General features: G+C 37.7%; 1 protein-coding gene across 3 annotated transcripts in view; it reads right to left on the reverse strand.

Annotated features, from left to right (window-relative positions):
- Positions 1-16017, reverse strand: part of LOC126177108 (activating transcription factor 7-interacting protein 1-like) — a 186370-nt gene that overhangs the window by 47696 nt on the left and 122657 nt on the right. For all 3 annotated transcript variants that reach the window (XM_049924374.1, XM_049924375.1, XM_049924373.1), the window contains exons 5-8: positions 13778-13918; positions 12675-12785; positions 12292-12363; positions 17-217 (exon numbers count right to left, since the gene is read on the reverse strand). In XM_049924374.1, the coding sequence (XP_049780331.1) occupies positions 17-217; positions 12292-12363; positions 12675-12785; positions 13778-13918 (525 nt within the window). The remainder of the gene's footprint in view (positions 1-16; positions 218-12291; positions 12364-12674; positions 12786-13777; positions 13919-16017) is intronic.

The raw sequence follows: 16017 nt of genomic DNA on the forward strand, positions 1-16017 counted from the left end.
TGTATTTCCATCTTACTTTTAAGCCACTATTTGGTTTCGGTGGTACACGAGTGCCTGCCGCTGGCACATTTGTCTGATTGTTCGAACTTGTTGCTGTTCTAGAGTACTGAGGTGATGACGTAGTTCCACGTGTAGAAACTGAAGCACTCTGTGTTGTGGGCACAGTAGAAATATTCGATGCAATAGGAGACTGAGGGCTTTGCCTCTGCACTGTATTCTGTAACACAAAAGAAATGCAAATTAAAGCCACCAAACTTTGCATTTCAACATCAGATATATATTTATGACATCAAAAGCAGACAAAATGCATTGCTCATTAGTCACTAGAAGAGTTCAAGGCCAGATACAACAGGGTGACAGCAACCAGATGGAGAAAGGCATAAACAGGATGGTTGGTTGGTTGGTTGGTTGGTTGTTTGTTTGGGGAAGGAGACCAGACAGCGTGGTCATCGGTCTCATCGGATTAGGGAAGGATGGGGAAGGAAGTCGGCCGTGCCCTTTCAGAGGAACCATCCCGGCATTTGCCTGGAGTGATTTAGGGAAATCACGGAAAACCTAAATCAGGATGGCCGGACGCGGGATTGAACCATCGTCCTCCCGAATGCATAAACAGGTGCACTGAGGACTAAGAAGAGGAACTTTGGAGAGCTACTTAAAGGAGGAGGAAGAGCACAAAGCATCAAGATGACTGGAGGGGAACGGTAGGAACTTAGGGAGAAAGATAAGTACTGCAGAAGAAAGAAGTCCTTGGTGCCAAAAGACGCTGTGCAGGAAAGCGGTTCGTCAGTTTGTTACATGTTCCATAAGCCATTTGAATGATTCTTTTATCAAAATGATGTGTAATGAGTCAATTTACAAGATAATTATGTATACATGATTAATGTTAACATTAATGAACACACAATTATGTTTAGTCCTACTCAAACACCTACATCTCATATTTTAAATTATGATTTAAAGCTGGCTCCAAATGGCCTACCCGACGGGAGGCATTTCCATACCACCCGTCACAAATTTTATGTTACTGGGCAAATGACCAAAAATTTTTGTTGGTGCATGTTGAGCTCCTTTCTGAGCCACTGACAGCTTCTCCTTGAACAGGTACCTATATGATGTCCGTGAGTGAACACCACATAATATTCTTACTGCTCGTTTTTGTAGAATCAGTATTTTCTTGCTATATGATGAATTGCCCCAGAAAAATACTGTAGGAGAAATTACTGAGTGTAAATGAGGAAAATGTGTCAGACAATTGATTTTGCTTGTTTCAGACAGTTGATTTGCTTGTTTCAAAACTAGCAATTACATGAAGAGCAAAAGTAGCTAATTTAACTGTTTGAGCTCACTAATTGCTTCTTACAGTTCAAGTTTTCATCAATATGTACTCCCAAAAATTTGGAGGATTCTACCACATTTACTGGACATGTACTACATCAATTGTTGGTATAATTCTATTTGTTATCCAGAATTGCATATAGTGTTTTTCTCCAAATTTTGGGTCAATCAATTTTCAGAGAACCACTAAATAATTATTTGTAAATAGTCATTAACAATCACTTCTGTGTTTTGTTCTCTGATGGGATTTATTGTAACATTTGCCTGTTGAATGTTAAGTGGAAGGTCAATCACATATATATATAAGAGGAATAGGACTGGACCCAAAACTGAATCCTGTGAAACTCTTTGTGAACTGCAGTGCTCAGAGACCATAACTTCAACAGAGGGAGACTGAAGCTGACAGCTCATCACCATGTGGAGCTCATTCCCTACATTGTGAATAGCCAGGAAAGAACAGGTGTTGGGTGTTGTGTTTATCTCAAGCAATGCGAACAAACCTATCAAAGCCACTGGGTCAGTGTCTTTTAAATTGCCAGGGCAGCAATGCAATCATATGGAAGAAGTAGGTGATCTGGATTACTTTCTGAGAACATTTTACTTGATACAAGATTTGGTATGTATTCAAGAGGCAAATACCTGACTGCAGACAATTTGTTTCACACTTGGATTTTAGTGACAGTCAATGGACAATGCTAAGGATGGGCTTTTGATACCAAACGATAAACGATGCAAGAAAATTCCTTATGGAGAGAAGTGATACTGTTGCTTCATGGCCTGTATTTTTAAGAAGAATGCAGGAGAATCGAGACAGTGTGACATGTCACTCATTACTTGGACAAAACCTATACGAACCAGAATCATGCAAGGACATTGTGCTGAGAAATGAATGATGGGGTGTGGTGGTCTTACAGTCTCAATATTCAATGGTAGTTGCTTTACTATTGTACTTGTAGGGTCAGGAGGGAGAAGATTTATTCGCAAAAGTAAACTAATATTTAAGGCTTCAAAGTCAAACAGTTCTGTGGATTACAAGAGTGAGACGACGTACAGTGTATTTAAACAATGGCTTATAAAGCAGTTATTGCCATACCTCAACCAAATTCAGTTATTGTGAGGGATAACGCCAATGTCCACTCAGTGCAACTGAATGAAGTCCCATACCAGGAAATCTGGTATTATCGTTTGGATATTGGGCAATAACATCCTTCACAATCCATCTGAACTAGAGCAGAATTGATGCTGCCTGTCAATGCAAGTATCTATGAGATACGAAAGATCTCTGAACAACATGGGCACCAAGGAATTAGCCCACCACCGTAACACTGCTATTACAATCCCATCATGATGAAATGCACCCCATTTCAAAGTTCATGATGCATAGAATAACAATACTTTTAAAACTGCAGATGTCGGGAGTCTTATGCATGCAGTGATTGAGAGCATGGGCATGGGCAGATTGTGTAAGACACGCAGAAAAATTACAGGCCAAGGACTATTAACAGTAATTAGTAGGGACTGTATTATGTAGCCTTTTGTAATAAACCTTTGTGGGACATACGCATTACAATCTGACAGCGAAGACAATGGCATCAATTTATTGGCTTGAACTTCGTAAGTACTAAATTTCTCATTGCCTTGTCTATGTAATGATGAATCCATGATTGCATTACATAGTTTTAGCAGCAATGAACCCATCTCTGAACCAATGATGATGGAATTTTACATTTATTTGTGTAGAGGCAAATAATGATATCTTGAACATGCATGGAAATAATTTCTCAATTTCACAAAATTGGTCATCTTGTTATGATTTGGCAAACAGGGCAAGTAGAAGATCATTTACATGAGCAGTTCAGTTCATAGGGTTAACTAATATACAAAACACTAGTAAACAATCAACAGATAGCATTATTTCAAAATATATTACATTAATGCCACTGGTGAGTAACACACAATATACTGTTTATATTTTTACACACACACACACACACACACACACACACACACACACACACACACAGAGGTCACTGGGACTGTTGTTACTGCCCGTCTTGGCTGGTGCACATGTACATGGTAGAAAGTGTCATTTGTAATTTTTGTACACTCAAGTCATTATTAAAATTCATTCTCATTTTTGTTATGTTCATATGACCACAATATTTTCACGTCTGCAGTCAAAATCCTATCAGTATGCATCCTTTTTGCTGCTGTCTGTGGTCATCATGAATTCTGGCAGACAAAAACATTATCTACAAAACCAGCAGTATATTGTCGGTCTATTCGCTATTATATCACTTCCTACATATGGTAAAATCCCGTTTTTACATTAAAGTACATTGCATTCCTGCTCAAAGTCAGCCTTGGAAGAAAGCAGAAAATGCAGACTACATGCTAAGTTATTGATCATGTAGTGTAGTGTTAGTGTGGTAAGCAAGATATTCACTGTAGGCATATTGGGTCACAGACACCTGTACTATAGGTTCGCAGTGTGTGGAAGGGGGGGAAAGCATGCGGAGTTACTGCCATCATCATGATCGCAATCTGATGATAGTGACTCAAGCATCAACCTTCCCTCTGCTCACTTCATTGTATTACAATAGCTATAGTTTACATTCACAGTCATTTACACACATTATTCCCTGATGCCGTAATAGATGTCCTATCATCGTGTCCCTTCTTTTGAGTATTTTCTGCATATTCTTTTCCTCTCCTATTCTGTGCAGAACCACCTCATTCCTTTCCTTATCAGCCTACCTAATTTTTAGCATCCTCCTGTTGCCACACTCCTCAAATGGTTCAACTCTCTTCTGTTCCAGTTTCCCTGAAGTCCATGTTTCGCTATCACACAATGCTGTCCTCCAAACGTACAGTCTCAGAAATTTCCTCCTCAAATTAAGAACTATGTTTCATGCTAGTGGACTTCTCTTGGGTAGCAGTGCCCTTATTGCCAGTGCTAGTCTGCTTTTGAGGTTCTCCTTGCTCCATTTGTCAATGGTTATTCTGCTGCCTATGTAGCAGAATTCCTAAACTTCATCTACTTCATGACCATCAATCTTGTTAATTTACTCGCTGTTCTCATTTCAGCTACTTATTATTTTCATCTTTCCTTGATTTACTCTCCATCCATATTCTGTACTCATTAGCAATTCATTCCACTCAGCAGATCTTTTAATTCTGCTTCACCATCACCGAGGATATCAATGTCGTCAGAAAATTGTATCATTGCTATCCTTTCAACTTTAATTTTAATTCCACTCCTAAACCTTTCTTTTATTTCAATCACTGCTCCTTCAATGTATAGATCTGACAGTAGGAGCAAAAGACTACACACTTTAATCCAAGCACTTCGTTCTTGGTTTTCTGCTCTTCTTATCCCCTCTTGGCTCTTGTATATTACCTGTCTCTCCTGTAAGCTTGCCCCATATTTTTCTCAGAATTTCAACCATCTTCCACTATTTGAAACTGTAGAATGCTTTTTCCAGGTCGACAATTTGTTTCTTTAGTCTTGCTTCCATTATTAAACGCAACGTCAGAATTGCCTCTCTCTTACCTTTCCTGAAGCCACACTGATCATCTAACAGTGCCTCTAGTTTTTTTTCCATTTTTATCTATATTGTTCTTGTCAGAAACTTGGATGCATGAATTGCTAAACTGATTGTGCAATAATTCTCGCACTTGACAGCTATCGCAGTCTTCGGAATCGTGGGGACGATGTTTTCCCAAAAGTCAGATGGTATCACCATACTCATCATACTCATACATTCTACACGCCAACGTGAATAGTCTATCTGCTGCCACTTCCCCGAAATGATTTTAGATATTCTGATGGAATATTATCCATCCCTTGTGCCTTATTTGAGCTTTTAAGTCTTCCAAAGCTCTTTTAAATTCTGATTATAATACTGGATCCCCTCTCTCTTCTAAATCTTCTACTGTTTTTCCTTCTATTACATCAGGTAAATCATCTCTCTCTTAGAGGCCATCAATGTACTCCCCACCTATCAGCTCCCTCCTCCACACTTAAAAGTGGAATTCCAGTTGCACTCTTAACGTTACTACCATTTCAACGAAGGTTGTATTGACTTTTCTATATGTTGAACGAGTCCTTCCGACAATCATTTCTTTTTCGATTTCTTCACATTTTTCATGCAGCAATTTTGCCTTGGCTCCCTTCTTTGTATCTATGTTTTCTTTCCAACTTTTGTCATTGCCCTTTTTAGACATGTCCCTCCCTCTTCAACTGTACTGTCTACTGAGTTATTCCTTATTGCAGTATCTAAAAACTTAAGAGAACTTCTATCACATCTCTCCATTCCTTAGTATTCCGTATGCCACTTTTTTGTGTATTGATCCTTCCTGACCAATCTCTTAAACTTCAGCCTATTCTTCATCACTACTATATTGTGATCTGAGTCTATATCTTTTCCTGGGTATGTCTTACAATCCAGTACATGATTTCGTAATATATCTGACCATGGTGTATCTAACTGATATCTTCCTGCATCTCCCAGTCTATTCCAAGCGCACCTTCTCATCTTGTGATTCTTTAACAAAGTACTCACTTCTACTTGCTGGAATTTATTACAAAACTCAGTCTTTCTCCTCTCTCATTCCTATCACCAAGCCAATATTGTCCCATAAGCATTCCTTCTACTCCTTCCTTTACAACAACATTCCAGTCCCCTACAGCTATTAGATTTTCATTTCCCTTTATGTACTTAATTACCCATTCAATATCCTCATATACTTTCCCCATCTCTTCATCTTCATCTACATTTTGCAATGTCGGCATGTATACCTGAACTGTCATTGTCAGTATTGGTTTCCTGTCAATTCTGATGAGAACAACCCAATCATTGGACTGTTCACAGTAACACACTCTCTCTCATCTCCTATACATAACAAATCCTACATCCATTATAACATTTTCTGCTGCTGTTGCTATTACTGTATACTCATCTGACCAGAAATTATTCTCTTCTTTCCATTTCACTTCACTCATCCACACTATATGTAGAGTGAGCCTTTGCATTTCCCTTTTCAGGTTTTCCAGCTTCCCTGCCGTGTTCAAGCTTCTGACATTCAATGCCACGACTCTTAGAACATTGTCCTTTTGTTGGTTATCCAATCTTTCTCATAGTCACCCCCCCCCCCCCCCCCGGGTGCCACCTCCCGGAGATCGTTATGACACTTTTTTCAATTACAGGCCGCATGTCCTGTGGATACACATTATGTGTCTTTAATACAATAGTTTACATTGCCTTCTACATCCTCAAGCCATTGCTCATTTCCTTTTAGGGGGCATAGGGGCAGTTTCTCACCCAGTAGCCAGAGACTGCAATCGTGTGTGTGTGTGGGGGGGGGGGGGGGGGGTCACCTGCACGCACTCGCTCGCTATCTCCGATGAAGGCCTTGTTGGCTGAAAGCTTATTTTCTGACTGTCTTTTTGTTGTGCCTACCTATGACTCAGCATCTCCGCTACATGGTGAGTAGCAACTGTCCTTTTCATAATACGGTTAAGAAATATTTCGTTACAACAAAAAATTTTGTAAGCTATGAAAACTGGTATTTCATTTCTCTGTTAGATATAAAGAAATGTGTGTTAGAGGATGAAAGTTTCTATGGACTCACCATAAGAATGCAAGAGGCATGATAACAGAACCATTTTACTCACGCTAACAGAATCACTTTTCGGTGAAAAGTACATTTGCAAAGACCATGCTTCTGTAGCCTTAGTGTGGGAAGTTCAGAAGGTGTTGCAGTTTGTGAAAAACATGAAAGTCTGTGCAGACCATACAGTCTACACAAACAAAGCAACAGGCTCTAGGTTAGAAAACAATAAAATGGAACCATTCTCGATCTAGTTACACTTATTGGGCTAAATCCTATAATTTTTTGATATTTTTGAATTATTTCTGTTTGTGTAACGTCATGTTTACATGGACAACTGATGTTTACAGGTTCTTTAATGCTGATTAGACTCCAAACAAGTTATCTGAGAAGCATCTCATTTATAGGGAGGTATACTGCAATATTCTAGCAACAAACCGTCTGTATGCAGAACAATTACCACGGAAGAGATTAACAAACATTTCAAAGAGTTGATGGTTGCTTTTGTGAAACCAGCAGAACTCAACAGTGTGTAAACTGTTCAGTTTAAGGAAGCTGTATCATAGTGAACTTAGGGCAAATCCAGTACCAGCACATGGTCCAAAGCCAAGAGACTAAATACCTCCAACATTAATGTGTTGATTGTTATGCACAAGACGGATATACTTCACTCAGTCTCAGAAGGTATAAGTTCTATTAACTGATGACTATGGACAGGAAAAGTTTGCATTTGTAATAAATGCAAATTTAGGTGCGAATTGAGTCAAAATGCAAAAAAATTCAAAACTGCCTAATAAATGCTATTTTTGTGTGAAATATATCCAAATAAATTATTCTATCTGCAGCATTTAGAGGTAATTTTATTTTCTGCATATAAATAGATTGTTGACAAGGTAATTAACTGAAATAACTCAATGAATAGAAGTTGATATACGTTGACTTGGTATTGCTATACTGTCACTACTAATTTTAGCTGGCCAAAGACATAATGATGATTGTTTCTCACATGTCAACAAATATGGCGACTTCAATCTCAATTACACTAAACTGACTCTGCATGTTACTACTGGTTTTATAGATACAGTTGCCCTAAACACAATGTTGCCTTCTAATTACTGCTGGTAGTGACAAGAGAGCAATTAATGCTGGTCAATGTAGTTTGATGATCTATTCTGCAACCCTCGCCAGCCACCATGTCGAATCCAAAAATCTGTCTCTCAGATCATTTTGTTTTTACTGTATCGTTGCTTGTATGTGAATTACGGTCTGCACGCCTGTGAATGCATATGACAGGTACAGCAGTATGTGAGTTGTGGTTTAGATGCCACAGATTCACAGACGGTGTTCAGCAAATTTTGCACCTGTCAAAATAAGTGGGAGAAGAAAGATTACATCAGAGAAGCATTACGCCCACTGTCAAGAAAATGTTACTGCTTCTCAAAAGAGGCAATCATCAATTGTTGAATGCTTAAGTGCTGCTAAAAGAAGAAAACAAGATAAAGACATTTTCAGAAAATACTGTTGACACATTTTTAAATGCAAGTTGGAAAATGATGCATTATGGTCATGGACTTCAGAATTATCTAACGATGATCTGTAATGTGGGAAGGCTGTGTAAGAAATATGTGTCACATACACAATTTGTTTTTGTAACTTTAGATTGTGGTGTACGATAGAAGTAAGGGAAACAGGCACTCTTTGGGTCTGGTGCATTAAGTCTTACATGAAAAACACACGAGTTCTGCGCACAACATGAATATATCATCATTTGCAGAACTTTAGTAGTGAATGAAATGGCATATTCAAGCCTTCTGGTCACTTTTGTCTTAAATTCAAGAGGAATTATCCAAGTGACAAAACTATTTCTCAAATGGGTGATATATTTTTTAAAAATCACATTTCGTATTATACTGTGATAACTGGTGTAGCGAGCTTTGTTTCAAAATAAGCTGCCGAAAAAAGGAGAAATTCACAAAACAGGTACGTTAATACTGTAGTCCTTATCATGCTAGTTTTCTCATTGACAATTTTCCACCTAAGATTTATGAATTAATGTTTAAAGTTAAGTTTCACAGCACACACAAAAAAAATTCTAGACCTTGTGCATCAGATTACTTGCTACAGTATATTCGTAAAAAGAGGTAGTTTACTTTTTCATATACCAAAACGTTTACTGCATTTTATGAGTTTTATTCATTTCATGTCTTGACGTTATCTATAGAAGCGCTTTTTACTGCTGCGATTAGCACCGTAAGTGTGGCATGCAGTATCTTCTATAAAGTCACATGAACATCTTATTTTATCCTTACCAACCTATTTTACTTTACAGATACTGCCAAATGGGAAAGTGACTAACATAGTTTTGAAAGTCATCTGCTGTAGAAAATCATATGGTAATGATCACTTGCACAAAATTCACTTCAAGATTTTGTCATTATAATTACTTCATACTTGGCCAAGATTCACCAGTAACAAAATTTTCAGCAGTACTTAGATGCCATAATACAGGAAGACTACATGCTTGATGATAATTACTTGCTGGAACATGCAGTGCAAAAAATAAAAGCAATGACTGTTAGATGTAATAAAAGCATTACCAAGTTCCAACAACCATTTTGTACTGAATAAAATGAACTTGTAAAACAGCAGATCTACTACACTAATTTTACTGCCAAAACTAACTTCTAGTGTAAGTCAGATTATGACTATGGTGTTTATTTTGCGACTTGTGTTTCACTGTTTCTAGAAATTGCCTCTGAGCACAAAAGTGCACAAGTGAAGCTGTAGCTGGGAGAAAAACATACATCTTGTGTGACAAAACCACAGAAAGGATGGGATGCTGTGTTTTCGCTGTCCCGTTTCAGGTGTTAGACTTTGAAGACTTCAAGTTATTCCTTGCTGCAATGAAATTCCTCATCAAGTCATGTAATTCAAAGAACTGATCTCTATTAATATTAGAGATAAGTGATCACAAAGTCCCATATGAAGCAGTACAGGCACTAGTAAGTGACAGTGCTCCATATACGACACTATGTTACGAAAATTTTAAGGTCATAACTGATATCAACTAATGCACATACAATTTTGGGCACACAAGCTCAGTTTGGTCAGCAAGTGCTTGACTATAGCTATGTCTGACATATCAAGTTGTGACAATGGTAAAATCTGCTTTCTTAAACACCCGGAAGTGAAAATATAAATACATTCAGTTTTTTAAGTCCAACAGTGGAAATGTAACAGAAACAAAACTATTATTGTGACTCATTGGAATAGCTAGTTTGGAGCTGTATTTTATTTGGAAAATTACTTCCATGAGATTGTCAGTTTTTCCAGTTGCCAGATATGAGACATACTAGGCAATAGTGGTGTGAATTTTATAAAAAAAATTGACACAGAGATGCGAACAGAATTCAAACACACATGGTGTTTGTTCATGATCATGCGAAGTTTGTGGATCTGCTAACATTACTCGAGGGACCAACATATCCACATCACATGCTGTATCTTAAATTAAACAACCTAGAATTAAACTCTGCAGACACATGTGAGGGACAATATTCATACTCAACAAAAAATGCCGTGCAAATTGTTTTGGGAGCAAACCGTTTGTAAAGATATCTCTTTTCAAGTCAAATAACTTTGCCAAAAGTAAGTTTACAGCATTCTGAAGCAAGGAAAACAACTGTAAGGAACTTGGGGCTTTGGCACGTGCATTTCATCTGAGAAATGTAATTTTGAATAGTGCTAAAGATTCTCAAACTGAGACACTTCTGAGTTTCCCAACTGTAGCAACACACACAGTGCCTAGTGGGTATGTGTGCCTCAAAAAAGGCTGTTGAGAAGGAGCTGAAGGAATGTAACAAAGTTGATGTGATCAATGTTTTTATGATCATTCAAACAGAAGTGAATACAGAATGTTTGCTAAACATTGTTTGGATTTATTGTGGACACCACAAACAATGGTGACAGTGAAAGAATTCTGTTCCACTATAATACGGTTGTTTTTCATTCGTCAAACTCACTGATGATACAGTAGTATTAAATGAAGCAGTTGCCAAGAATAGGATGTAACTGTGGGTAATCAGATTATCATTTTAATTATAGCTAGAAAAATAGATGCTCATTTGGCAGAACTCTGCCACTGGTATTTACACCAAATTGTAAATATTCTTGACTTCCAAAGAAGTGCTTTGCTCACGGACTTGGCTGTCTTCATAAGGAGACAAATATATAGCAGTCATCTTTGGAAGTTGGAAAATCCTAATGCAACTCATTTGTTTCACTGCTAACAGATTTGCTATAAATGTGCTGGCTAAAATTGTTCATGACGACCTGAGTGGGCCATATCTTATGCCTAACACGTTCTGTGGAGGAAATTACTGTATCTTTCTCCATAAGTACTACCAGAGATGTTGGGGAATGTCAGGTAACCCTTGTACGGCCTTGTTAGTATGCAAAACAGACATTTTGAATGCAGGAATATTCACAATTTGGTGTGGGTACCATTGGTGGGATTCATATAACCATTGTGATTCCAGCCTGACGGGGCTACATTACACTTGCCAACTGTTGAAGTGGGAAGGATGGGGAAGTACCATGGCCATCACCATGTTCTCCCAACCTCACTCCTATGGATTTCTTTCTATAGCAGGGGATGAAGCATATGGCTGAAGCGGCAGCGTTTATTTATGAAAACATTTGGTAGTTTTGAGTGTGTTAGACAAGTATTAGCACACAAGTGCCAGCTGTATATTTACGCAAATGGATGCAGTTTTCAGCAAAATCTCTAAAACAATATTCATCCACAGTAGTTTCAACAGCACCACCTACTTACCACTGCTAGTGCTAGAAACCTGCACAGACACCTAGCAGAGAAACAGTGCACCTGTGATATTTTTGTCACATAGAAAATATTTTTATCTCCTCTAAATGCACTAAAATTCTGTGTATGTAGCTTTTTAACATCTAGTACATACAGATTCTCAGGATGATTCAGTCTGTGTTGGATGCTAAAAAATGGGCCCGCACCATGGATTAATGTTCATACTGCACACTGACAAGTAGTACCACACAAACAGCACAACAAATCTACAATAAAACTTGATTACACAGGACAAATATTGACATTTGCTTACAGGAACTTATATCCACGATGAATATATAGTAACATCACTCCCAGAACATAACATATACAGTGCAACACTCGAAATGCTGTTAATAGACTTACATTCTCAATTTTACACTACTCCCCCCCCCCCCCCCCCCCCCCCCAATCAATGTATCTTAGCATTCTTCCAGAACTTCCATTCTGCACATCTCTACAGAAGGCTACAGAAAACTTACCACTGACGAAACTTGCTGTTCCATTCTTTTTCTTTTGTGGAGGAGGGCCCTTGAAGGGTCTGACGCTACATCCTAAAAACACAAAAAATTAAGAAGTCAATATCTATTATGTTTTCCTTTCTTCTTTTTTAAACACTAAAATAAACTACCAAGATAACTAAACCTTCCTGACAAAAAATGAACAAATAAAATGAAAAATTTTAACAGTAAATGTGAAATGTTAGCCATTCAAAATGGATACGAAAGCAGAATTAGCTCCTTGTCACTGGGAAATGCCCACAAAGATACCTAATGCTAAGTGTTTAATATGGTAACAACTATCTTACAGTTACAATACTGAAATTCTTCCCATTTATGGGCATGAAAACAGTACATATACTCACATGTACTTGGAGTCCTACTGATCTAGTCACCTTCACAGGAATCACAGGTCGATCTTTCCGTATCTTCATATCATTCTGGTACCTTTTCATTACCAGCTCCATGTCTCTAACCTTGTAATTAGAATGAAGGCGATATTGTGTAAGTAGAGACACTTCAAACAATCTGTACAATTTTTTTTCAATTAGATTACAAGAGATTTTTGATACTTGTTCTCACACAGTGTTTTGAAAGGACCAGTCACAAACTCATAATACAAATAATAATAATAATAATACCAAACAATGGAAAATTCAGGATGGAATGCAACAATATTACGAACAGGGAAGTTGCTACTCACCATACAGCAGAGATGCTGAGTCACAGATAGGCACAACAAAAAGACTATCACAAAAAAAAAGCTTTCAGCCATTAAGGCCTATGTCAAAAACAGACACGCACGCAATAGCGCAGGCGTGCAATGCACATGCACAAACACAACTCACACCACACGACTGTGTGTGTGTGTGTGTGTGTGTGTGTGTGTGTGTGTGTGTGTGTGTGTGTGTGTGTGAGTGTGTGTGAGTGTGTGAGAGATTGTTGACGAAGGCCTTATAGGCCAAAAGCTTTATTTGGGACAACCTGACACAGAGGAAACTCTCTCCTCATACTGAAGACAGCAGAAAATTTGAAGAAATAGGGGGTTATTCCATACCATTGATTATTCTCTTTAAATCCATGAGGAAAAAACCCAGTCAAATTCCAAATATTTTAAGATGAGCAAACATCTCTATGAAAGTCGCCACGGGATATCTACGTAATAAGTTTATTGCAGCACATTTTCATTTTCCAAAGAATGAATTATTAAATTTAAATCTTACTGTTTACATTCAAGCTAACAATTAAGTATTGTTATTTCCGATGCAAATCAGTTACTGTTGAGATTAGATAATAAAGGACAGTTTCTTGCACAGTACTTACACTCACATTTCAGTATCTATGTCATACAGCACACAAGAAATCGAGTTACTTCATTATGCTGTTCCACTGCAGTTTTAATATTAAGGAACTGCTTTCCAGTAACATGCAGATTGTAGCATTAATTCTCCAGGAAACATGTTTTTACCTGCTTACACATTGCTAAACTCTTCTTTCGCCATAGCTCCATTTGATTTTCAACAGCTTGCTGCTTCTGACGGAGTAAGCCTATTTCATGACGATAGGCTAGAGCTTCACAGATTTTTTCCACGAAAAATTCCTCCAGTTCCTGTAAAACGAGAAGTCAATTTTTAGATGATAAGCCTTTATGTTCTTCAGTACAACACTCATGTGCATAATGCAGCATAACTGACTTTCATACCAACTTTTATGGTCTAATAATAGTATGAAACATCTTTCAATACATATAAAGAATAATTCCAAGACCTAGCCCTCATTTATACCTGTGAATAAGCATTTAATACAGTAATTACTAATTTCACTTATGTCTTACTCATTTTTTTCAGTAACTGACTGTTTAAAGCATAAATAAAAAATGTAATGCTGTCACTAATCTAAGTTTTGATTTACGATACATTTCAGAGGCTTTGCTCTACCAGGTGGCAGTTCCGGTGTTTAGATCAGGTGCATCGTTCCCATGAAAACCAATTATGTCTTATCTGCAGATTCTGTGCACGTTCATTTGGTACTTACCTCAAGAGCCCTGCATTCAACCTTTACACATTCATTGTACAATGCAGTTTGTAAATAATGAATGTCTAAAGGTCAAACACTAAACTCGAGAGGAGAGCACACTACAAAAACACATAGGACTGTAGATATGTCAAAATCACTTGTTTTTCAGGGAACAAAACATCTTGTGGTACTGCCACATGACTAAGCAAAGCTACCTAAACACAATGAAAATCTAAACTTAAATGAAAGTAAACAATTTATGAAAATACAATTGGATAGGTAAAACAATCCACTCAGGAAACAGTGGCAGAAAAAACATATATATGGAAATTAAGGAAATTTCCAAGCTTTTGGAGTGTCTTGGGAGAAGGGCTTAAAAGGAATGAAGAGAGGAAAATACTGGCAAGGTTTAGGAAATGAGGAGAATTGCAGAAAGGTTACCCAAAGCCCACACAATACAAAATTATAAATTATTTTACAGAGTAGAATGAGTTGTCAAGGATGAACTTAGTTTGTTTTCATATTAACTTTGCTGTCTGTTATACATTTCGATTGTGTAAGTGATCAAAAATTTTGGTGGCAGCATTGTGCACCCCCTTTTTCGTATTAAATACAATCTTAATGTGGAGTAATGAGAATAATATTTCTTCAAGTATTTTAATTATGTACATCACTGCTCCCTTTGAACTGCAGTCAATTATATAAACTTCAAGAGTGAATAAATATACAGTACTGTGAAGCAGTAGTCAAAATGCCTAACTCCTTAAACAGATGTCTACAAGATGATCATGGGTGAGCACCATATATTACTCTTACAGCATGTTCTTCAGCAATGAACGCTTAGTTTTTTAAAAAAAGATGTGTTACCCCAGTATATTAATCTGTATGACATTACTGAATGAAAATACATAAAATACTTGAACTTACTGATTTTTCCCCTCCCCAAGATTTACGATTTTAAGTGCACATGTGGCTAAACTAAGTTGTTTTAGAAGTTCTACAATATATTTTTCCAAGTTTAATTTCTCATTAATATGGATACCTAAATTTTGGACATATCCACATTAGTTGTTATTTACTCACCATGTGTTAAACCTATCACTGGTGTAGTACCTCTAGATATACAGGACTGAATGTGTTGTCTCTTTCTGAAATTGAGAGCGAGACTATTTGCAAAAACTCACTAAATAATACTTTTAAGAACATTATTTACCATTTTTTCTGTTGCTTTATCTATGTTTGGACTGATTACAATACTAGTGACATCTGCAAAAAGAACTAATGTTGCCTGTTGTGTGTTAGATGAAAGATTGTTTATGAACAGGGTATTTCTTATAACGTTTAAAAATCTCCGAAGTGACTTACATGATGCTGAGGCAAGTAATATAATACACTCCTGGAAATGGAAAAAAAGAACACATTGACACCGGTGTGTCAGACCCACCATACTTGCTCCGGACACTGCGAGAGGGCTGTACAAGCAATGATCACACGCACGGCACAGCGGACACACCAGGAACCGCGGTGTTGGCCGTCGAATGGCGCTAGCTGCGCAGCATTTGTGCACCGCCGCCGTCAGTGTCAGCCAGTTGGCCGTGGCATACGGAGCTCCATCGCAGTCTTTAACACTGGTAGCATGCCGCGACAGCGTGGACGTGAACCGTATGTGCAGTTGACGGACTTTGAGCAAGG

Source organism: Schistocerca cancellata, chromosome 3 (assembly GCF_023864275.1).
Source record: "Schistocerca cancellata isolate TAMUIC-IGC-003103 chromosome 3, iqSchCanc2.1, whole genome shotgun sequence".
Classification (NCBI taxonomy): domain Eukaryota; kingdom Metazoa; phylum Arthropoda; class Insecta; order Orthoptera; family Acrididae; genus Schistocerca; species Schistocerca cancellata.